Genomic DNA, 23,578 nt, shown 5'->3' with positions numbered 1-23,578 from the left:
CTGGATCAGTGGTTGTTATGTTCATTGATGATTACATGTGACAGTGCAACACATGCTACTTTAGCTAAGCAAATGATCAAGGCAGCACTGAAGGTAAGTGCTATTACAGCTACTACACCCCCCTTAATCTACCAACTGGTTAACTTGCAAAAGAAAAGGTTAAAGAGTTTGGCCAAACTGCTTTTGAACTAAAAAGCTTGGTACTAGTAATGATGAATGTTGCATCTCAGTCTTTTGATTAAAAGTCAAGTGTTTGAAATATAAATATTATGTAAGTGTAGTTGCTCTTCTACATGTTTAACTCAGATGAGTCTTAGTTGGTAAACACAACCCTTAAGTAGACATGCACAGGAGTGTTGTGTTGAAATTGTATTTGAGATTCATGCTTTAGATTTACAATCTGAATATAAAGTAACAGAATTTACCAATCTCATGGGTTTGTACTACCAACCCTCTTAAATATTTGTGAAAAGGGTATTTGAATTTACTTTCAAAACTATCTACGGAATTGGTGGCAACTGCTTCTCTGTCATATGTGAAACAAGAAGTCAGTGTTTTCTACAAGGATAAAAGTTCAATGGCCAGTCTGGCTACGGGAATTCTAAAAATTATAGTCCAAATAAGTAACGTTCCTTTAGGCCAGGCATGGGCAAATCTTTTTGATTTGGGGCCGCATTATGGGCCAGACCAAGAGGGCCGGACCAGAAGGGAGGGCAGCCAGGTATGTGCTGGATGGGATTGGCTCGAGAGAGGGGGGGGGGCTGTGAAAGGATGGGGTTGGGAGAGGTGTGGCAGGGCCTGGGTCATCCTGAGGTTATCCTCCTGGCCTAAGGATGGGGCTGCTCACTCCATCCTTATGCCAGGAGAAAAATGAGACTTGCGGCGACAGACGCGATCCTCCTCCTCTGATCTTTGTTCTCTTGGCATTATGCTGGGAGGAGGGCAAGACAGGTGATGGACGAGAATTCTCCAGAGGGCTCTCAGCTCCTGCATGCCTTCCTTGGGCCGTCCTCTAGGCATAAGGAGAGGGCCGCTCGCACCGTCCTTAGTCCTTATACTGGGAGGAGGGCAAGACATGCAGTGGTTGAGAGTGCTCCAAAGGGCTCTCAGCTGCTGCATGCCTTCCCCATACTTTCTGTATGAGAATGTGGTCGGCAACTTTGTCCTTATGCCAAGAGGGCAGGGAAAATGAGGACGGCCTGAGGTAGACAACCAGGGGCTGTATCCGGCTCCTGGGCCTTAGTGTGCCCATGCCTGCTTTAAGCTCTGGGTTACATGAAATCCCTTGTGGTTGTCAGCTTTTTAAAAAGGGAACAAGGTTCTGATTTTCCCCACACCAAAGCTGACAGTCTAGAAAAAAGAAACAAAGGCATGCCATTATTTGCTACACTCCAAGATACAGAATTGTGAAATCCAATCTAATGAAATGACACAGAGCACCAGGAGCTTCATTATGAAGCTAAATAGCCATCACTCCAAACCAGTGTTGAAGCTTTCCTTTATGCAAAAAGTACATAAAATAAAATCTCCTTCTTTGTAGCAAAGACTACTTTGCACCCATAAATATAGACACGCCACAACTGTACAAGAATGACTAAATAGCTTCAAATCCATTTTCAACATTGCACCCTTTCCTTCTCACCATTTCTTTTGTTGCACTCCAGGAATATACAGGGAACAGAAGAAAAATTTAAAAGTGCTTTCAAAACTGTGGAGAAATATGTGACAAATATGCTACAGAGGAAGGAATATAACAGTAACTGCCTTTTGCAAACCTGAACCAACATGTGATGAGAATTTGAGAATAGCTTTACTCCTGAAAATTTCTTATGCATATATATTTCTCAATCACCACTGGACAAACAGATATTGCAGGTTTTGAGGTAGTACAGAAAACCTTTGCAACTGCTTACCAGAAAGAAAAGTACATGTCTAAAAGTAATGACTGTTCCTCTTTTGAACATACTCCAAGTCTCAGAAAGAATTTCTGTGTCCAGAAATGTGTATTTTAACTTCATTTTTTGAATATATCCCTCTATCAAAGCCTTGTGAGATTGAAAAGATAGATTTCCAACTCCAAATAGGATAGAGTTAGGAAATGCTGAAGCATATAACTAGAGGAAAAGGTCAAGTGTGTATCATGGACACCCACTTTTCCCCCTTTAAATACATGTTTCTTTTCCCGCAAGTTTATTGTGAATGGCTTTTTTCCCAGCCAACAACTCAGTACTAGGGTGTGCTGGGCTTTGAGCAGGAAGCAACATAACCTTCTGGTTTAAAGAGAGAAACACCTGGGAAGGAAGCAAATTTTCAAACTGTGGAGCAAGGAGGTGGAAAAAAGAGCATCATAGAGGAAGGCGGAAAGCAGGTAAAGGCTAAACAGGTCCTTTGATTGTCCACTTTCTCTGAAAATTCAGAGTACAAAACCAAAATCACAAATTCCAACTTGGTGTCAGAGCTAACTCATGGGGCCATATTTCTAGATAGTAGTCAAAATGGGACTATTGTTCTTTGCTCTTTCAAAAAGAAAATCTAGAAAAGGATGTTAATATGATCCATTTTTGGATTTGGCAACCTGAGCCAGAGGTGCTGTAATGCAGGGAGGGTAGGGGCATGCTTTCTGCTTGCTTCTAGCACTGTAGCAAAAAAACACAATTGGAAACTTTCATGAAGTGGGATGGTGAGGAAGAGGCTTCTTTCTTTGTCCTTCCCCAACTGTCTGAGGCCCAGGTCCAGCCTGAGCCTGGATGGATTGAGTAGAGAGATGGAGCCCAGTGCTGTGACATCCGTTCTGCAAAATGGCCCGGTGTCCTAGCTCCTAACAGGGCACAATGCATTCCCTCTGCCCAAGACATGGAGACATTGGTACACCTTGAAAATCCAGGTTGTCATCAGAATAAATGTTGTCTTGCTATTCATGGGCAGATAAGAGAGCACCCTGTTCCCCAAAAAGATCAAGCAGAGGGGCTTCAGCAATGTCCCAAAGTCATTCAAAATATCTACTCAGCTCCGGGGGCAGCAGCACAAGCAGCAACAGCAGCAGCGGGCAGCTCCCTTACTCTAAGAACTTGTGAATGTCTCCATTAAGCTGGTACTGGGGGCCCATGACAGCTTCGTTGAGCAGTGGACAATGAGCTGGGCCACACTGACAACTGTGGATCATCATGATGTTCTTGGCAAAGGAGCTGCCATCAGGGCAATGGAAGGGCACACTCAGTGTGCGAGTGCGCAAGGGCACACAACAGCGCCCATCCAGGCAGGTCCCACAGAAGCTAGGCTGGTAACGTCGTGGGCTCTTGCACCCTGCATAGGTGAACCTCACTGGTTCCTGTACCTTGTGTGTCCTCAGGCACTTCTTACCTTTCTAAGAGAGCAAAAGAAATGACATTTAGTGCCCATAAATTGGCCGGAAACAGTGCTTTTTAAATTGTGGGCCCCAACCCCAAATTGCCTCCCTTTAGCTCAATGTTGGGTTCACAAAGATATTTATGTATTTATGATATTTCTACCCTGCCTCTCTCAAACCCGAACTCAAGGCAGCTGTAAAACATAGGCAGCTATCTGATGCCATTAAAACAATGTAAAAATTACAATAAACATTTTAAACAGAATTATAAAATACATACATTAAAACCTTTTAAAACATATAATACCACTACCTTCACTATTATCCTCATTGTCCAAAAACATTGTCTAAGCCATTCTAGTATTCGATTTCACATAGTTCTATGTTTATCTATTACATTAGGTTTCCAAAGACTTGTTCAAAAAGCCATGTTTTCCCTTTTCTGTGGAAGGTCAGGAGGGAAGAGGCTTATCTAATATCCCTGGGAAGGAGTTCCACAGCTGAGGGGCCACCACTGAGAAGACCCTGTCTCTCTTCCCTGCCAGTTGTGCCTGCAAAGAAGGCGCGACCAAGAGCATGGTCTCCCCAGATGATCTTAAACTGCTAGATGGTTCATAGGGAGAGATACGTTTAGATAGGTAAGCTGGGTTGGAACTGTTTAGGGCTTTATAGGCTAAAGCCAGTACTTTGAATTGTGATTGGTGGCAAACCGGCAGCCAGTGGAGCTGGCATAACAAGGGAGTTGTATGCTCCTTGAATGCTGCTCCGGTGAGCAATCTGTCTGCTGTCAGTTGGACCATTTGAAGCTTCTGAACAGTCTTCAAAGGCAACCCCACATAGAGCATGTTGCAGTAGTCTATACTATACAGTAGTATATAAATTGGCAACAGTAAAAGGTTTCTGAATGCCATTCACCTATTTCCACAAATCTGTTAGCCACACTCTGGTTACATCCCGTATAAACTACTGCAACGCTCTCTACGTGGGGTTGCCTCTGAAGACTGCTGACTTTTAGAAAACTGGTGAAAACCTGGCTCTGGAATTTAGCATTTGATGAGTGAGTCAATAACTCCTGATCACATGGACAGATGGTGATGAATTGTGACTTCATTTTGACGACTTGGCATTATGTAATTATATGATCGTATTTTAATGTTTTAGTGAATTATGGGATGTGATGTTTTAAACTATTGTTTATGAATTTTTCGTTGGAACCAGACTGAGTCCCTCTGCGGAAGTCGAGAAGACCGGTATATAAAAGTTCTAAATAAATAAATAAATAAATAAATAAATAAAAATAAAACATGCAGGAATAATAGTGTGGAAAATGCTTCAGCAGTCCTTCATAAAAAGGAACATTGATTTGTTCAGAAAGACTTGCAAATGCTGAATTATTATAAATAAATGTTTAGTTTTTATATCTATTTGTGGAAAAAAATATTAGGCAGCAAGAAGTTACAAGTGGAAAAAATTTAAATCCTGGTCCATATTCCCGGGACTAAGGTTAGTGGGAGCGAGAAAAAAATGGAGGCAAGCAAAAAGGAATGGGAAAACCTGGTGCTTTGTTTTGGATTACAACTCCCAGAGCTGGAGGAAACTAGAAAGGCCTTTGAATGTAACCTTCTGCCCTGCAGCTAAAGCATTCTTGAAATTTGGCCATCTAACCACTGTTTAAAGACCTGAAAAGAAGGAGCGTTCACTACCCACTGGAGAAATCTATTTGACTGTTAAACAGCTCTTACCATCAGGAAGTTCTTCCTAATGTTTAGACAGAGTCTCTTTTCTGGCAGTTTAAATCCATTGGTTTGCTCCTTATCTCTGCAGCAGCAGAAAGCAATTTAGCTCCATCTTCTACAGGATTCCCAGCAACCCCTACCCATTAGGCCAATATCAGGTGTTAGGGGTGTTGTAGTTCAAAATAGCTACGTATAGGACACCAGACATAGCTGACTCTGAAGCAAATCTCAGCATACAACTGGGGAATCCCAATCCCTCCCATTTAGTATAGGCAGACATGTAATTCCTAAAATAACCTAGGAGGACTCACTCCATATTGGCAAACCCAAGATAGGACATGGATGAGTGCTAGTATGAATCACTCCCATTAAACCAAGGGTGGGAATTATATTGTCCCTCAGATGTTACTGGCCTACAACTCCCATCAGCCCTGATACTGGGAGCTGTCATCCAATGACATTTAGAAGGCTAGAGTTGCCCTCCTCTGGTTAGATGTTCCAGGTCTACATGGCAGAAAAGCTGCCATTGAGGGTTGTTATGAGCACATGGAGACCCAAACCAAGAAATTAGGCTTGAATTGCAGGAAGAGTTGCCTCCTTCACTGTCTAACCTAGCCAACCTCACCTTTAGTTTGGTGAAATCAGGTTGTCCACAAGGCCTGATCTGGCAGAGTCGAGTCTCTTTGACCAGTTTGCATTGGGGATTGTCGCTGGTGACACGAACAGAGATGCCAAAGCCACAGGTCTTGGAACATGGTGACCAGCTGGAGGTCTGAGCCAAGCATTTGTGCTGCTGTTTAGCGACATGACCCTTGATGAGCGGCCCCCATGCTGGAGAGAGAAGGATCCCAGAAGAAACAGTGAGCAAATCAAAATGTAGTCAGCATCTTCATCTGACAAGCAACAATAAGACTGAGAAGGGAGTTTAAAACAAACAGATGGATTGAGAACATAAATGAGCAAACAACTGTGGGAGTGTACAGCTGGCTACTTTAAGAAAAAAAGACATGCTCAGTGAAGTGATCCAGGGAAACTCTTTTCCTTAGACGGTCCCACTATTCAAAATAGTAAATGCAGGAGGAGAGGACAGCAAAGCTATCTTTTGGAGAAGAAATGTGGAAAAATGGGATGCAGGAGAGAAAATAGAGAAATACAAAAATGCCTAGAATGTCGTGGTTTAGATCTCAGCATAATTGTGACAGGGTCCAGGACTGGCTGTATCCTTAGGCAGAGTGAAGCAGACTCATTTTGATGGTCAAGGAAACAGAACTTGGAGTAATGATTTTTGGACTGTAGCTCCCAAAATCCACCAGCTAGGCAGCAGCCATGCTGGGTAAGGGATCTTTAAAACCAGCATTTACGAGCTCTGCTTAAAAGGGCATTAAATAATTAGTTCTTTATGTATGATATTTGTAATTTTTTCCTTATTAAAAATGAGGAACAGTACTTTGTCAGTTTCAAAATTGCTCACATGGCTTTGAATACTCTGTATCTTGACTTGGGTGAAAAAATTAAGGGGAATAACACTTTCTACTCTGCTTCATGTCTCATGGTGTCTTGGGCCATCTCTGGTTAGTGAGTGATGAACTCCTTTGCACACCCAGATGGATATTGCCTCCTGCTCCCTCGGTCCTAGACAATAGCAGACGGTTCCTTCCATGTCAGTGGGGCAGGGAAAGTTGTTTCAGTGAAAGAAACATTAAAGCAGCTCTCCAAGGTGCTGAATCCTGCCCTCCAAATAGGTTAAGCACATTCAAAGGTCACACTAAAACCCAGAGTTAATTCATTGCCTGTGCTGACCAGGAAGGCGCCAGATACTAATGACCCCAGTAGAAGCAAAGTACCTTCTTCTGGGAAGGACCCCCTTCTGCTTTGCCCTTCAACCAGGTGACTTTGCATATTCTCCCTACAGTCCCCAGGGAGCATGGGCAAAGAAAGTGTTGCCTAGAGATCAGGTGAAAACTCCCTCTCCCAGGAATGTTTTCCTCCCCCTCCCTCAACAGCCACACAATTAGGCTTAGCAGAAATAGCAGCTCAGAACCAAAGCAAATGCAAGGGAAGGATCATATTTCACGGCCCTCAGGAGCACCAGATTTAGATCCCGAAAGGGCAAAGGACATGATCCCTATTTTTGTTTAGCATTTCAATCCTGCTTAGGTGCCACTTCTAACACAGCTTTTCATTTCGAAAAAGCTGTTTTTAAGCTCAACCCATTCAGTTTATTCACAAAGTGCAAGGCTTCCCTGACTGCTACGCCACAGCTTGGATAAAGTACAGTGGCATACTGGTACATTCAGAAATGTGGATATTCACATAGCTGCAACTATGTGAATGTGTAGGCAGGTGCTTGGACCCCTGTCAACACAATCCCAGCAGATTTCTTCTTCACCAAGGTATTTTATAAACCAAATGGCCTCACTTCTGCACTCAAAACCAAGCCACTGCAAAATGCTCTTTGTTACAAGAAAGTAGTTCTAAGCATGTATTGGGGAGGGGGTTATCAGGACTCCATAAATGTTGTAGAGGGTTAATGGACATCACATTTTGCAGGTTCCTGTTCACAGGAGAAAAGGGTTGCTGGATCTGACAACCTAGGTCAATCCACTACTGGGCCCAAACTGACAGCAAGTTTCTCAGATCAGCTTCATGGGAGCCACATCTTAGAAGACATTGTTGCTTCCTCTTTTCATTGGCTTTGTAAGTCTTGTTTGAGCAGACACATGCAAAGGAAGTGACAGCACAGATAGGTGGTATAGATGGGATGCTTTTTTTTTTTTGTCGTGTCAGGAGTGACTCCTGGTGTGAGAGAATTGGCTGTCTGCAAGGACGTTGCCCAGGGGATGCCTGGATGATTTTGATGTTTTTATCATCCTTGTGGGAGGCTTCTCTCATGTCCCCGCATGAGGAGCTGGAGCTGATAGAGGGAGCTCATCTGCCTCTCCCCGGATTTGAACCTGCGACCTTCAGTCCTGCCGGCACAGGGCTTTAATCCACTGCGCCACCAGGGGCTCCTGGATGGGATGCTGCCAGAAATCAATTGAAGGAGCAGGTGGCTCATCTGGCAGCAAAATCACTCAGTGAGCAAGCAGATGATTTTAAGCCTTGCCATGTGGCAGAGTAATAAACATCCTGCTTTGACATCCTACCAGAAGAAATGTTCTTGGCAGATACATAAGACTTTGTGTTATCAGAGCAGCAAATTTCATCTAACAACACACCCACCCACCATACAGAGAAGAGAAGGTTCCTATTCCTTGAAGCACAAAAGGCTGAAAATCCCCCAAAATTCCATCCTTTCCTGAAACCCAAATTCTGTATCAGAGGTGGTCACTTCACCATGCCTAATGGTAGGGGCAGTCCTATAAAGATAGGGCCATTAGTAGTGACTCAAAGCTGTTGCTTGCTTATGACCATGTTCACTTTTCCTACAGGGCAGGACAACTGGAAAATAGAGGGAGAAATTGTGGAGGCCATGACAGACTTTGTATTTCTAGGTGCAAAGATTACTGCAGATGCAGACTGTGGCCAGGAAATCAGAAGACACTTACTTCTTGGGAGGAGAACAATGTCCAATCTCGATAAAATAGTAAAGAGTAGAGACATCACACTGGCAACAAAGATCCGCCTAGTCAAAGCCATGGTATTCCCTGTAGTAACCTACGGATGTGAGAGCTGGACCTTAGGGAAGGCTGAGCGAAGGAAGATCGATGCTTTTGAGCTGTGGTGTTGGAGGAAAGTTCTGAGAGTGCCTTGGACTGCGAGAAGATCCAACCAGTCCATCCTCCAGGAAATAAAGCCCGACTGCTCACTGGAGGAAAGGATACTAGAGACAAAGTTGAAGTACTTTGGCCACATCATGAGGAGACAGGAAAGCCTAGAGAAGACAATTATGCTGGAGAAAGTAGAAGGAAAAAGGAAGAGGGGCCGACCAAGGGCAAGATGGATGGATGGCATCCTTGAAGTAATTGGACTGACCTTGGAGGAGCTGGGGGTGGTGACGGCCGACAGGGAGCTCTGGCGTGGGCTGGTCCATGAGGTCATGAAGAGTCGGAGATGACTGAACGAATGAACAACAACAACAACAGGGCAGGTCTGAGTAATTAGCATATAACTCCTGCAAGCTCTAAGTTTGGGGGCGCGGAACATGTCACTCTCCAAATGTTGTTAGATGTAACCCCCATTTACCTTAGCCAATGCTAAGAGCTGCAACTCAGCAACATGGAGGATGACATAATTTCCATTCCTACTGTAAGTTGAAAACAGAGCTGGGAAAATGCCAACAACACCACCTCTGGATGATAACTTGCAGAATCTCCTAGTCAGTATTAACTTCTCCAAGCTCTAGTGAAACAGACTCCCTACAAGCACATATCATACAAGGACCTGTCTTCAGGTTCCTAAAACAATTTAAAAATTGCACAGCTTCTCCTACTTTTGATATTTTCTCTCCAGATTTACAAAGAATTTCAAATATGGGCTAGGATCCTGTTGGTGAGTCCCAACCGTTGAACGTTGAGTCAGAACATAGGCAAAGCCAACAGAGTAAATGGCTCTTCTCTAGTAAGAACTAACAGTAGGATCTTGGACATGACAACAAACACAACTGTATATATATATGTATAGCACCATCTGTGTATATGTACAATGCACACAGAAAGGATTATTTCCCTGGGCAACACAGCAAGTGTTAGGGCAGTCTTTCAAGCCTGGTATTTCAAGCATGTCTTGGACTACTGCACTTACCATTTAAAAATAATGGTCCTTTGGGCCATGCTGGCTGGGAATGATCGTAACTATAATTCACTCTTTCTGGAGGATCTCAAGTTGGGAAAGACCATATTAGAGTCACTTCACTGAATGAGACACAAAATCCCAGATGCAAATGTGTTTGGTTTGAACAGGTAGCCTCCCTTCTCTAATCCTTGCAGCTTTTCAGAACTTGTCCCTTCAACCCACTCACCTGGCAGGTTCTTCCAGTGCCCGCCTTTGCCCACATAGATGAGCTCATTGCCATTGACTTCTCCTTTTGTGTTGTACTCAAAGGTGACCCCTCCATACTTCTTGGGTCCTTTGATGCACACAAACTTCTTGCAGCACTGGCCAGGCACCTTCAGGAGTCGAGGGCTGGGGCAGCCAAGGGAGGCCAGAGGCAGCTCTAGTGGGCAGAGTGGCTGGCAACCCACAGCCCCATCAATGCAAGTGCACTGGTGTTTACAGCTGGGCTGGAAATTCTCTCCATTTTGGTAGATACGGCCATTATATTCGCAGGTCCGCCCTTCCTGCTTTGCTGGGAAGGAAAAAGCAAAGAAAGATACATATTACTGTATTCTGGCAGGCAGACATTCAATCACCCAGATACTTACTGGGGAGGACAAAAAACAGAAGCATTTGGATCATGTCCCTGCATCAGACAGCATTGTGGAATAACGGTTTGATAACAGCACTTTGTAGAGCACTTATAGGTCCCATGAAAAGAAGATCTCGTCCTGAGTATCCACACAACCAGTTTCCTTTTTAGGGGAGGGAAAAGTGGCATGCAAGCCAAATACGGCCTCAAAATCCCCTTTCTCCTGCTTCCCAAAGACGCCTGCCAACAGCCTGAATTTTTATTGTAATTTTGGGTCATTTTCATAGGGAAAAGGCAATGAAACACCCTCCCATTAACCCCTCAGAATTCCAACTATTGAAACCTGCCCAAAAGTATCTTGATGCGGAGCCATATAGAAGTCAAAAAGGGCACTTGAAGTGATGTTATGTCATGTATGACCATGATTTGATCTGATATAGTCAAATGTTGAAGTATGTTGAAAACAGGATGGGAGCTTTTGGTCTGCTGGGGGAGGGTGAGAGGGTGAAATTATCCCCTTGTCCCATTTTAGCTTTTGATCTTAAAGGTCACAAGAGGTCAAGGATGGCACAATAAATCACAGTAAATAGCCAGAGAGTGACTGGGTGGAGAAGTGGGTGCTCTGAGGTCCTCTACGCTTCTCTTCTGATCTATCATTTTGGGTTACCTCAGGAATTATTTACATGCAGGCTGGGCAGAGGAGAAATAAGGATTTGCCAGTAACTACTTGGGCAATTTGCAATCAATTGATTCTCAATTACTGGGCTATAGCAGCAACAAAAGAGCCCCCCTCCAGTCCTAAATCATACTGGAGAAACTAAGCAAATATTCCTTTTAATTCTTATAAAGGATGGTGGGAGTTGGGAGTCCAGCCACATCCATGACTGGACCCATGGAGTTGGGAGTCCCACCCATGATAGACCTGAACCAAACTTGGAACACATACCCTTCATAACCCAACCTAAAGTACTGGCAGGGTTTTTTTTGGGGGCGGGGCGGGGGGGGGCTGATAGAACATGATGGGAGTCCAGACACATTCCAAAAGCCATGTGATTTCCACCCACGACTGAGAGCATGATTCTCCCCTAATTGGTCAGAGGAGCAAGTCAGCCTATTTGCTAGGTTGTGTATCTCAACATCCTTACCCCATCACTAGGCAGGTTTGGAATGATGAGAGCTGAATCCCCCCCCCCCCCCCACAACAAAGACTGAGCCATCTGAATGGTTAAGAGGACAGCCACAAGTTGCAGCCTGTACATATCTGATAAGATTTGCAGCCTGCCCAGGTCTTGAGCTGATGTAAGTTACAGCCCATTATATTATACAGGTATGAATCTTCTAATAGGACAATTTGTAAAATTGAAAAAGTAATAATAAGTATTTCTAATAAACAGCATTACAAAACACCTATATGCGCTAGTATATATACAAATTTTCAGACACTTCTGGAGTAGTAGTATGCAATCTCTATATAAATGGAGTATTGAATATTAAAATAAAATTAATAGGTTTATCAATGGGTTCTCATTTATGATTTTTTAAAAAGTGTGTGTATATATGTGTGTGTAATAAAAATTTAATATTTTAAAGAATTATTTACATGTTGTCTCAAATATTGTAAAAGTAGATTGTCAAAGGCTTTCAAAGCCTGAATCACTGGGATGTTGTGCTGTTTCCAGGCTGCATGGCTGTGTTCTAGCAGCATTCTAGCAAGATGCAGGTGAAATGTTAGGAGAAACTGCTGCTAGAACACGGCCATGCAGCCCAGAAACCATACAACACCCTCTTGTAATTATGTTTTTATTCATTTTTAGAATAGCCCCCGAAGAAGGCCAATTTGTGATAGTGCTGAAATACTCTGATCTTTTTAAAGAAAAATGAATTGACAATTGCATAGCACATGGAATCTGGTCTCCTTTTATTCTTACACTAAAAACAAAACAAAAACATGAGGTAAATTCTGCAGAGAGGATGCAATTTGAAGCTAACTTTGAACTGCATTCAATGGTCAATGTATATGCATAACCACATAATCCAGATCTACCTCAAAGCATGTTCATCCACTGTTAACTTTATATTCTGCTTTTTTCCAGACTAGGACTTAAAATGGCTCACAGAAAACTCCAAAATACAATAAAACATATAAAATATACAAAATCAAGTTGAAAACAGTATTGAATAACAGTAAATTAAAATCAATATAGATCTCTGAAACAGATTAAAAATAGCAAAACACAAAAAAAGAGTGTTATTGTTAAAATCGGTTTCCAAAGGCTTGCTAGAAGAGAAATGTCTTAAACTGCTGCTGAAAGGAAAACAAAGAGGGAACCTTTCTAACTTCCCTAGCAAGGGAGTTCCCAAACATGCGAGAAGGTCACTGTGCCTATGAAGGTGGTGGAGCAGAGGGAAGTCCCTCAGCTGGGCTCAGAGGGAAAAGATCCAGTCCTTTACCGGGAGGGGGGGGGGGGGAGAGATGTGTTGGTCTAGAATATCACTCTGTCAATGTGCCAAGTGAGAAAACAGACACCTATCTTGCAAAAATTGGGTTTTAGGGACCAAATCAACAAGAGAAAAGTGTTTGGAGCTTTAAATAGCTGTGTGAAAACAGGATGTGACAGCTCACACGGACTGGGATCAGGTTGCAGTCACAACAACAGGAGCAGCCTGGGTCTAGGCTGGAACTGGGAAGCCTTCTGCTGGATGTAGATCCTGGTGAAACATATTTTATGGAGACAGCCTTCACCTTCCTCCCCTGCCAATATTCAGCCCTCTCTTCATCTGCTTACTCTCCTCCTGTCTCTCATTAGCACATATGCCTCTGAACTATGGCCTTCAAGTCACACTTCCAGCAAGGGACAGATATCCTCTCTACCAAAAGAAGGGGACTCAAATACATCAGCCTTGGTGTTCATCCACAAAAAAGATGGGAGCAGTGTTGCCCCCAGTCTGAATGCAAACATCAGAGAAAGAGGTGTACATCTCTTTACTGCTTATATGGGAGGAAGATGCTATTCCTCTATAGAGGAAGTCATAGGATGGCAGTTTCTCTAGATCAACTGGGAAGCACAGAGCTTTCAATGCCTCTGTGGTCTCAGGGTGTGTATGATTGCCCAGCGGAGGGTAACAAACCCTGGAAAATAGCTTGTAGCAAAACTGCCTCAGTTTTGGAACATGTATGGGCACCTATTCTCCCAGGCCACAATTTTCTATCTCATAAGAAGAAGGGTGGGGTGGAATGTATTGAAAAACAGACTTCCTGGATTTGCTACTGGGATGTATTGGGGAAGCAACACAAAACTCGCCCAAAGGGAGACATATCTCCAAGTGCCATTGCTACCTTACTGTGACAGAGATAACTGTCTGTTGTTTTTCTCAGCCACTGAGCTGATACAACACAGTTACTAGTATTATGGAAGGGCTACAATAGACTCCACTTGGCATTTTCTCCTTTCTGGATCTAGAAGAAACAGAGAACATTGCATGTGTGCTTTGAATGGATAGATGCCAGCCCCCTCTGTCTCAGTTTGGCTTCAAGTTCACAATTAGACCAAGATGCCAGTTTCTTCTATAAAGTGCCATGGTTGAATGCAGTTGTCACTTTACCAAGTAGCAACTATGTCAACATCCATATTTGCAGTAAATCATTACTAGTAATTTTCAGTACTTCCTTGCAGAGCTCACATAGAACAAAAATGCAATATTTTTCCTTGAATAAAAAGTACTGAGTAAAAAAAGCCTGAAATGCCATTCACAATAAGGCCTGGCCTGGGGCAGAGAGCTGGCATCTCAAGAGAGGAGAATGGCCAGAAGGAGCTGCCTCTCAGCTGTCAGGCCTTAAACAGATTAAATCTATTTACTACCACCATGAACAGAATCAGACAGCAACACAGCCGTTTACAACATTTCTCTTTTCTGATTTCTCATTTCAAAGTAAAATGGTTGAAATCAACCCTCCTCCAACCCCACAAACCATCCAGATAAATACAACCAACATGTTTCTTACATTCCATTTAGACCACAAGGCAATGTGTGAAACAGCATTCCCACCAAGCTCACAGTGTCATTTTTAGGCATGCTGGATGTGCCATTTGGGTATGCCAAGGTGCCCCCCTCCCATCTTCCGCACCCCTTACCCCAACAGATGCCTCGATTAGCCAAGGGGTCCGCCCCAAAATTGCACTCCAGGCCCTTGTGAGGATCGCATGGTGAGAGCCTGTCACAATCCTCATTGAGCTGCCGGGCACAGACTTGGCAACAGCCACAGTCATCCAGCACTAGGCTGACTCCCGGGGGACAGCGAGGCAGGCCTGGGGGGCAGCGGCAAGTGGAAGGGCAGCGGCAGGACACCTGGAGATGGAGAAGGGGAGGGAGCAGGAGAGAAACAGCCATCAGGAAAAGTCCCCTTTGGGGAATTGCAGTCCAAAATAAAGGAACCCAGGCTTGAGAGCACATCCTTCTGCACACAGCTTGTGAGGGAAAAATATTTACACCAGTCATGGAACATATACAAATAAACTACTTACAATCAAAATATTATAATTTCAACTATTGTCACACAAGAAATTAAATCCTGCCCAACCTTTATTTCTCTACTTTCTGTATTAATGGGACAGAACAATAATTTGCAACACAAAAAATTAATTGGTTTTTAAAATATCTACTATTGTTACACTAGAAATTGCCAGAATCTGGAAGACAGATGCCTTGGTGGCAATGAGGGCATGAGATATCTAAGATTTTGAGACTAAAAAAAGAATACATAAATCCAAAACCTTTCGCTGAAAGATGGTTTTCATTAATTGACTATATCAACAACAACCGCCAACAGCTGAAACCTCCAGCTCAAAGTTTCAGATTTTGGAATGAAGTGCTACAAATAGATTGATTGGGCTCGTAATTACCTTGACAATCATTACAGTGGGCCCTCAGGATCCAAGACCCAGGGGTTACTGCCAGCACTGAAGAGATGATCCTCCACCACCAATTTAGTTTGAATGCCCAATCAACCTTCCCAAAGCAGTCACTTTACTCTCAACTCAAGGACAGAAAATGGAAGTCTGGTGGACAGCAAAAGATATTTCAAGATAGGCTTAAAGTAATAGGCTTTAAAAATGTGGTATAAACCAAAACTGTGAAGCCCTGGCCCTAGAGTGTTCTAACTGGAGGTCAGCAATTGCCAACAGTGTTGTGGATTTTGATGAGGAATGGTAAAGGTTTTCCCCGACATTAAGTCCCATCTTGTCCAACTCTAGGGGTTGGTGCTCATCTCCATTTCTAAGCCAAAGAGCCGGTGTTGTCCGTAGACACCTCCAAGGTCATGTGGCTGGTATGACTACATAGAGTGCTGTTACCTTCCCACTGGAATGGTACCTATTGATTTACTTACATTTGCATGTTTTTGAACTGCTAGGTTGGCAGAAGCTGGCGTTAACAGCGGGAGCTCACACCACTCCCCAGATTTGAACCTGTAACCTTTTGATCAGCATGTTCAGCAGCTCAGCAGTTTAACCCACTGCACCACCAGGAGCTCCAATGAGGAATGGAGAGAGGGCAAAAGGGAGAAAAGTGCCAAGAGGAAGGTGTGTCAAACAAACCCATGTTGTGACTGCCTTCCATCTGGAAATTGATGTCCTCACTGCGAAAGATCATGCGGGTGCAGAATACTTCTCCACAGTCACTTGTGGACTTACCGCCAAGACGCTAGCCTTGGAAGACATACTTGGCCATGAGGGATTGCCTATGATCGCAGGAGTTCTTAGCCTTGGGTTGCTGTGAGTTTTCTGAGTTGTATGGCCATGTTCTGGAAGCATTCTCTCCTGACATTTTGCCCACATCTATGGCAGGCATCCTCAGAGGTCACAACCTTTGAGTATTCCTGCCATAGATGTGTGTGAAATGTCATGAGAAAATGCTTCCAGAACATGGCCATACAGCCCAGAAAACTCCCAGCAACCCAGAGATTCTGGCCATGAAAGCCTTTGACAACACGCTCTTAGCCTTGTTCATTCCACAGACCCCTTTGCCAGTCAGGTAAAAACCACGGGCACCTTCTTGGAATGTAACGGCAGATACTTTTATGACGCTCATCACTGGGATGCCTTTAAATTAAATGTTAGGATTATTCAAAATTATGTTCTATAAAGGTAATAAGTTGATTTTTTTTCAGTTCAAGAACACGGATCCCTTGAAATCTTTCCATTGAGCTCCAGGGGGTCCATAGTCTCCTGATCAAGTAAGCTTCTTAACCCAGTATCCACACAATGTGGATTTGTTCTTCAACATATGAACTTGAATGATGTTGGTTGACACCAGTTGTTTTACATCAACCTGCGTGCTTCTGCTTTATCAATTCATTGCAAACCAAAACAAATCAAACCCCAACCACCACCACCTCTCCACAAAACAAGAGGAACTGCTAAGGGAGCTGGGTCTGTTTAGCTTGGAGAAAAGCTGGCTGAGAGGAGGAGGCATTTTTTCTTTGTCAGGAGCAACTTGAGAAATTGCAAGTCGCTTCTGGTGTGAGAGAATTGGCAAGGACATTGCCAAGGGGACATCCGGATATTTTGATGTTTTACTATCCTTGTGGGAGGCTTCTCTCATGTCCCCGCATGCAGAGCTGGAGCTGACAGAGTGAGCTCAACCTGCTCTCCACAGACTTGAACCGCGTCCTATCAGTTAGCAGTCCTGCTGGCACAAGGATTTAACCCATTGCACCACCATGGGCTCCAGAAGGGGGCATAAGAGCCATGTTTACATCTCTGAAATGGTGTCACATTGAGGAGGGGGCAAGCTTGTTCTCTGCTGCTCCCGACAGGGAGCAACGGATTCAAATGGCAGGAAGAGACACTCCATCTAAGCCGGTGGTTCTTAACCTGTGGGCCGCGGACCACCAGTGGACTGTGAGGATGAAAATCTGGTCCGCAAGCCTCTTTCCTCTTTATTTTGTTTCCACTCCTTTCACGCCGCCTGCCACTCCGTTCCTGTCACTGATCATGGCATACGTTCTGTATCAGAAACTAGAGCTGATGTGGTCTATCCAATGGAATTTTCTGAATCAGCACTCCAAACTGAATCTAAAATTGACAAAAAACTGATTTGTAACCGTTTTGGTACTAATGTTGGAGAGTGGTCTCTGGTCAAGTGGTCCCTGGGCAAAGTCGTTCCTGGGTAAGTGGTTTTTACTGCCCTCAAGTTTCTCTGGTCAATTGGTCCCTGGTCAAAGAGTCGCTGGTCAAGTGGATTTTACTGCCCTCAAGTGATCCCTGGTGAAAGGGGTCCCTGGTCAAAAAAGGTTGGGAACCAATGGTCTAAACATTAGGAAGAACTTCTTGAGGGCAGTAAAATCTGCTTCTCCCTGGAATTTTGTAGATCCTCCTTCTGTGGAGGTCGTTAAGCAGAGACTGGATGACCATCTGCCGGGGCTGCTTTGATTGTGTGTCCCTGCCGGGCAGAATGGGCTGGAGGGCTCTCCCTTCCGACTCTCGGATTCTAGGATTCGAAGAGCCAGCTCCATCCCTGCGCTGCGCTGGGGGGCGATTCCCTTGGAAGCAGGCGGCGCCTAAAGGGCTTCCTAGATGGCGCTGCGCCCCGGCCTCCCTCCCCCCCTCCCTGCCTCCCCTCCCTTGGAAACCTCCGTCACGGAATCTCCCGCCGGCCGCGATCAAAGGGGCGCCACCCCCCTCTCTCCCTCCCGCCTTCCTTCCCTCCGGTTCCCGAGCCCCGAGGTGTGTGTGTGTGTTTGTTTTGGATGGGGAGGGAATCAAATAACAGCAAGGCGCTCACTCTCCCTTCTAGATCACCTCCTCTCTCTCCATCGCGCTCTCTTTACAGCCGGAGGAGATTGAGACCTCCCGTTAAACCCCCGAGAGGCGGGCACCCCCTCCTCTGGACATGCGCAGAAAGGCTGCTTCTTTCTGCGAGAGACCCCCCCCCCCTCCCTTTTCTCCCGGGGCGCCGATGAGGTCGGCCTGTCACTCACCTGAGAGGCGGAGGAGGCGGCGCTGCCTAAGGGTTACTACTCACCAGAGAGACGCACAGCAGCAGGAAAGGCACGCCGAGCCGGACAAATACCCTCATTGCTGGGCGACCAGGAACCACCACCAGGGAGGAGGGAGAAACAAATAAATACACGTTCCCAAAGTAGAGAAGAGAAAACGCTCAGGGGAACTGACTCTCCAAGGAATTGGTGGTTGCAAACTTGTCTCCGGCAGGATGGGTCTGCTGTGCGCGCGCGCTCTCCCTCCCTCTCCGTCTCCCTCGCGCGCGCTTCTCTGCCTATTTAGATCATCTATTTTTTGCGTTCACTCACTACCTCCAAAGCAAGAAGGTTGTTTCTGTATTTATATTTCCCCGGCGCCCCGCCCACCGAGCGGGCCGCGAGCCAATAGGAACCTCCTCGCCGGCCAATAGCAACGGTGGCGGACTTCCAAACATTCCAGGGGCGGGGCCTTGGGGCGGTGGGAGGGGCCGAATGAATGGAGTCATTCATAAAATTAGAAGGCCGGCGCATTCCGAGGCAGAGCGCGCGCTCCCCGAGAAGAGAGAGAGGGAGGGAAGAGGGAGGGAAAGAGGGTCTCGCGCGGTTGGAGCCCGGCTCTGTCGCGGGCGGCGCAGAAGGCTCCGGCCTCCCACGGGGACCCTCTCTCCGCCCGCAGGCATCCCGGACACGCCGAAAACTCCTTCGAGCCAAGCCAGCGGGTAGTGCAGCTGTGAGGCTGCATTAATTCCGCAGTGTAGGTCCAGTCCTCATGTCCCCCACGTTGTGCTCAGAGGGCTCTGGAGACCCTGAAGGAACTAAGGCCACAAAAGCAGTACAGGGACCACATGTAGCCAGCCCCACAGAAAGACTTTGCCCAGCCCTGGGATACAGAGAAAGAAGTAGCACTTCAACTACTCCTATAAGCCTTTTATAAAGGCAACTATATTTCCAATAATAATAATAATAATAATAATAATAATAAGCCATTAGAACCAATGCCATCAAAGCCAGAATTGAAAAGTCGACAACAGATCCCAGATGTAGACTCTGTAAGGAAGCAGATGAAACAATAGATCGCATCCTCAACTGCTGCAAGAAGATCACGCAGACAGACTACAAGCAGAGGCATAACACCGTTGCTCAGCTGATTCATTGGAACTTGCGCCACAAATACCATCTTCCTGTGACAAAGAACAGGTGGGATCACAAGCTGGAAAAAGTTACAGAGAATGAACACGGCAAGCTACTCTGGGACTTCCAAAGTCAGACAGACAGAGTTTTGGAGCACAATACTCCTGACCTCATGATCATGTTACAAAACCAAATATGGATCGTTGATGTTGCAATCCCAGGTAACAGCAGGCATGAAGAGAAACAACTGGAAAAGCTGACATGATATGAGGATTTAAAGATCAAACTGCAAAGACTGGCACAAGCCAGTCAAGGTGGTCCCAGTGGTGATTGACACACTAAGTGCAGTGCCTAAAGACCTTGGCACTTAAACAATCGGCCCTGACAAAATTACCAGCTGCCAGCTGCAGAAGGCCACCTTACTGGGATCTGCACACATTATTTGCCACCTTACTGGAATCTGCACACATTATTTGCCGATACATCACACAGTCCTAGACATTTGGGAAGTGTCTGGCGTGTGATTCAATACAACAGCCAGCAGAGTGATCTTGTCTGCTGTGGGCTCATCTTGTTGTGTTTCAAATAATAATAATAACTTTATTCTTATACCCTGCCTCCATATCCTCGAAAGGACTTGGGGCAGCTTACAAGGGAGACAAGGCCACATTACAGATAAAAACAGCATTAAAATCCATCAAATAAAAACATAAACACAATCAATGGCTATATGACCTTGGAGGTGTCTATGGACAATGCCGGCTCTTTGGCTTAGAAATGGAGATGAGCACCATCACCTCAGAGTCACATACGACTAGACTTAATGTCAACGGGAAACCTTTACCTTTACTTTACCACCTAAATACTCATAAAGTACCAGATCCTGTACAATCTTGGAAGCTAAACAGGGTTGGCCCTGGTTTATACTTGGATAGGAGACCACCAAGAGATACCAGGGGCTCCATTTCACAGGAAGGAACAGACAAAACCACACTAGCTTACAAAAAACCTTGAAGGGAATCACTTAGATTAATTGACCACATCACTTTATACCACATTATCAGTCATGGCTTCAATTTATGTAATCCTAGGATTTGTACTTTAGAGCCCATCTGATCTTGGAAGTTAAGCAAGGTCAACAATGATTAATACTTGGGTGGAAGACTGACAAGGAAGACCAGGTGTTTTAAGTCATACTTCAGAGGAAGGAACTGGAAAACCCACCCCTGAGTATTTCTTGCCTAAGAAAATCCTGTAAAATTCATCAGGCTGCCATATGTTGATAGGCGACTTGAAGGCCCAATACATGCAACCCCATGAGCACCAATGAGCTCAGCTGGGGTTTTAAACAAAACAAAACAAACAAAAGGTTGTACCTGCATATCAAAAAGGATCCCAAGTGATCACACAATGTCTAGTATTAGAATGAATCAGTGGTGGTCCTTCAGCCATTTTGGGTGAAATCTGCGCAAGATGCCTGCCACCTTCATTCCACCTAAACTGATGGAATTTGGTTTCATGGCATTGGAGTTAGAAAGTTTTTTTTTCTCAACAGGGTTTCCATAAACCAGGAATATAAAACCACGTGGTTGTCCAAATATTGGATTGCAGCTTCCACGAACGCTCTTTAACACAATCAGTGGTGAGGGATGGTAGAAGCTATAGCCCAACATTTGGAGATCTGCGTGATTCCTCCCTATCACCAATAATAACAGGCTGGAACTCAAAGATTGAGTCCATCAGTGGAAACAGGCAGAATCCCCATTCTAATCCCATGCATTTTTCATATTCCTTATTACAATTCCTGATAGACTGAAAATTTTCCTTTTCCACATTTTATTGAAATTTCCCAGAAAAAAAAGCAAGGACAATCAGTACAGTCCTCTTTCTGGAATATCTTAGATTAATTGACCACATAGAATAAACTGCCTGGTTGCTAACAACTCAGCCCTAATTTTTATTCCTGGTTGCAGCCACCTCAAAATACTGTGGGCGTGTGTTTCCATACCCACCCCTGCCTTTCCGCTACAGATAGGAGCCAGTGTCCATTAATATCTTTGTAAAGGGCAGGCTACAATTAGGTCTGAGCTTTGCACCTTTTTAGCTGGCTTCCTTCCTTGCCTTTCCCTGCTGCTAATTTGGCTTCAAGAATGGCAATGGCATAAGGAATGTCCCAACAGTTCCAATGGGAGATGCAACCAAGGGGATGATCCATCTCAAATTTGAAGCCCCAAGGAGAAGGTGGCACCTAGGCATTCCTCCTTCTGTTTCTTATCACTTGCTTACTCAGTGCAATGTGTGCCAGCTTGATGCATACATAGAGGCAGGAAACATTTGATGATCCAAGAATATGCTATTCTTCTTGCATGCAGTATTTTAAGATTGAAGGATCTCTTGTTAAAGTTGAGTAAGCGTAGCTCAGCAATCACTGGTCACTTCCTTCAGAGATGGGTAAAACCATCTTTTCAGTCAACTCATGAAAGATTAGACTTAGGAGGAATGAGTCACTCTTCCAGGAAGAGTCTGACATGCTAATTTCAGTTAGGCATACATTGCTTAGATCTTTCAAAGAAAAACAAAATATAAGAGCAAATTCAACTAGAGTCAAGAAGACAACTGGAGAGAATTGAGAGTTCAGCACTGTCATGGCTGGACAGCTCCTTCTAGCTGCCATGTCTGGTTTTGTCTCTGTGTGAATGGTCTGGAAATATTACTGAGACTAAATCAAGAAAGCTGTAATCACCGGTACTCCTAAACTTTGGACTGATTCTAGACCCTCTTTTGTATGGAAAGGTTCTCAGAAGTTATGCAGAAGGACATTTAAGATGTTATTGAAAGATACTTGGAAAACACCAATTCTAGATCTAATTTAGTCTAGATTTGGCCTTGTTTTGGGCAGTGAATTGGCCTTGGTTGGACTGATGGAGAATCTTTCCTGAGAGAAGGACAATGAGTGCTCTCCTGATGCTCTTATTGCATCATTCAGTGGCTTTTGACACTATTGACCATGCTGTTCTCTTGGATGGACTTCATCAGTTGGGTATCAAAAGGGGCACTTTCTGATGGTTCTGATCAGACCTTCAGAGTTGGGGTCAAAGAGTAGTAGTAAAAAATACTAATTAACCTATTATAAATAGTAATGCACCGTACTCGTTTGTCCCAAGGATATGAATCTGTTGGGATCCAGGTAAAGGTATGACTTGAGGAGGGTAGCAACATTCTTGCTTGCCCCTCATGGTTTTCCATGGATTCCACAATTGCTGGATTATGTAGTGTGCTATGTATCACCTGTAGTCTGATCTTCAGTAGTTTTTGGCAGAAGGAAAAGATAGGAACTCACAGGTGGCACTCAGTGCTATGAGCCAATTTATAACATTCTCCAGGAGTGACACTATTGAGGCTGTTCATTCTATCTCATTTTGATCTAGGGAGCACAGGTGCTCCTTGACAGTTATTCCTCTGATGCTTCCAATCTTCCTCTTCCTCTGATGAATTTGTGCCCCCAGCTCTGCAGCTGCTCTGGAGTTAAGAAGAAATATTCACAAAAGAGGAGGACATGAGTTGGAGTGGGGTCCAGGGAGGATGCATTTCTTCTGATCCTTTTCTTTACTTTTGAAAGCCTGCTCCGGCACTTGAATGGGAAAACATTCAAGTCATTGATGAGGGGCATTTGCAATGGTTAACTCAAGACACAAATGACAGAGACCATGACATCTGCACACAGCACATTCCATTGACACAGCAGCACAAATGCAGCCTTTCTCCACATGATGCCTCCAGACATTTTGGACTTCAGCTCCCATAGTACCCACATTGGGCCTCACTTACTGGAAGTTATAGAAGCCATAATATGGAAAAGAACTTTCACATTAAAGTACATACAATATTGCCCATGATATTGTAATACAATATAATAATAATAATAATAATAATAATAATAATATATTATTATTATTATTATTATTATTATTATTATTATTATTATATATTACATGTAATATTACTAATATTGCAGTGTAGTGGTATAGGACAATTTAGCA

At 44.3% G+C, this 23,578-nt stretch overlaps 1 protein-coding gene across 1 annotated transcript; it reads right to left on the bottom strand.

Annotated features, from left to right (window-relative positions):
* Positions 1-1,481: 1,481 nt before the first annotated feature.
* LOC132768723 (CCN family member 1-like) lies at positions 1,482-18,750 on the bottom strand. Its single transcript, XM_060764897.2, has 5 exons — positions 18,452-18,750; positions 14,563-14,776; positions 10,043-10,369; positions 5,708-5,913; positions 1,482-3,364 (listed from the first exon to the last, which is right to left on the bottom strand). Exons 1-5 carry the CDS (start codon positions 18,503-18,505, stop codon positions 3,056-3,058), a joined length of 1,110 nt encoding a protein of 369 aa, XP_060620880.2. The 5' UTR covers positions 18,506-18,750; the 3' UTR covers positions 1,482-3,055.
* Between the last annotated feature and the right edge of the window lie 4,828 nt (positions 18,751-23,578).

The sequence above is a fragment of the Anolis sagrei genome, chromosome 2, assembly GCF_037176765.1.
Source record: "Anolis sagrei isolate rAnoSag1 chromosome 2, rAnoSag1.mat, whole genome shotgun sequence".
Taxonomy (NCBI): domain Eukaryota; kingdom Metazoa; phylum Chordata; class Lepidosauria; order Squamata; family Dactyloidae; genus Anolis; species Anolis sagrei.
This window is presented reverse-complemented; position numbering and strand designations above follow the sequence as displayed.

Bases quoted from the DNA above. Each gene is read 5' to 3' on its own strand.
- LOC132768723 (XM_060764897.2), bottom strand. From the start codon at position 18,505: ATGAGGGTATTTGTCCGGCTCGGCGTGCCTTTCCTGCTGCTGTGCGTC. The intron at 10,370-14,562 runs GTAAGGGGTGCG...TTTCCTTCCCAG, and splicing joins TAATCGAGGCATCTGTTGGG to CAAAGCAGGAAGGGCGGACC. The intron at 3,365-5,707 runs GTGAGGTTGGCT...TTGCTCTCTTAG, and splicing joins CTGATTTCACCAAACTAAAG to AAAGGTAAGAAGTGCCTGAG.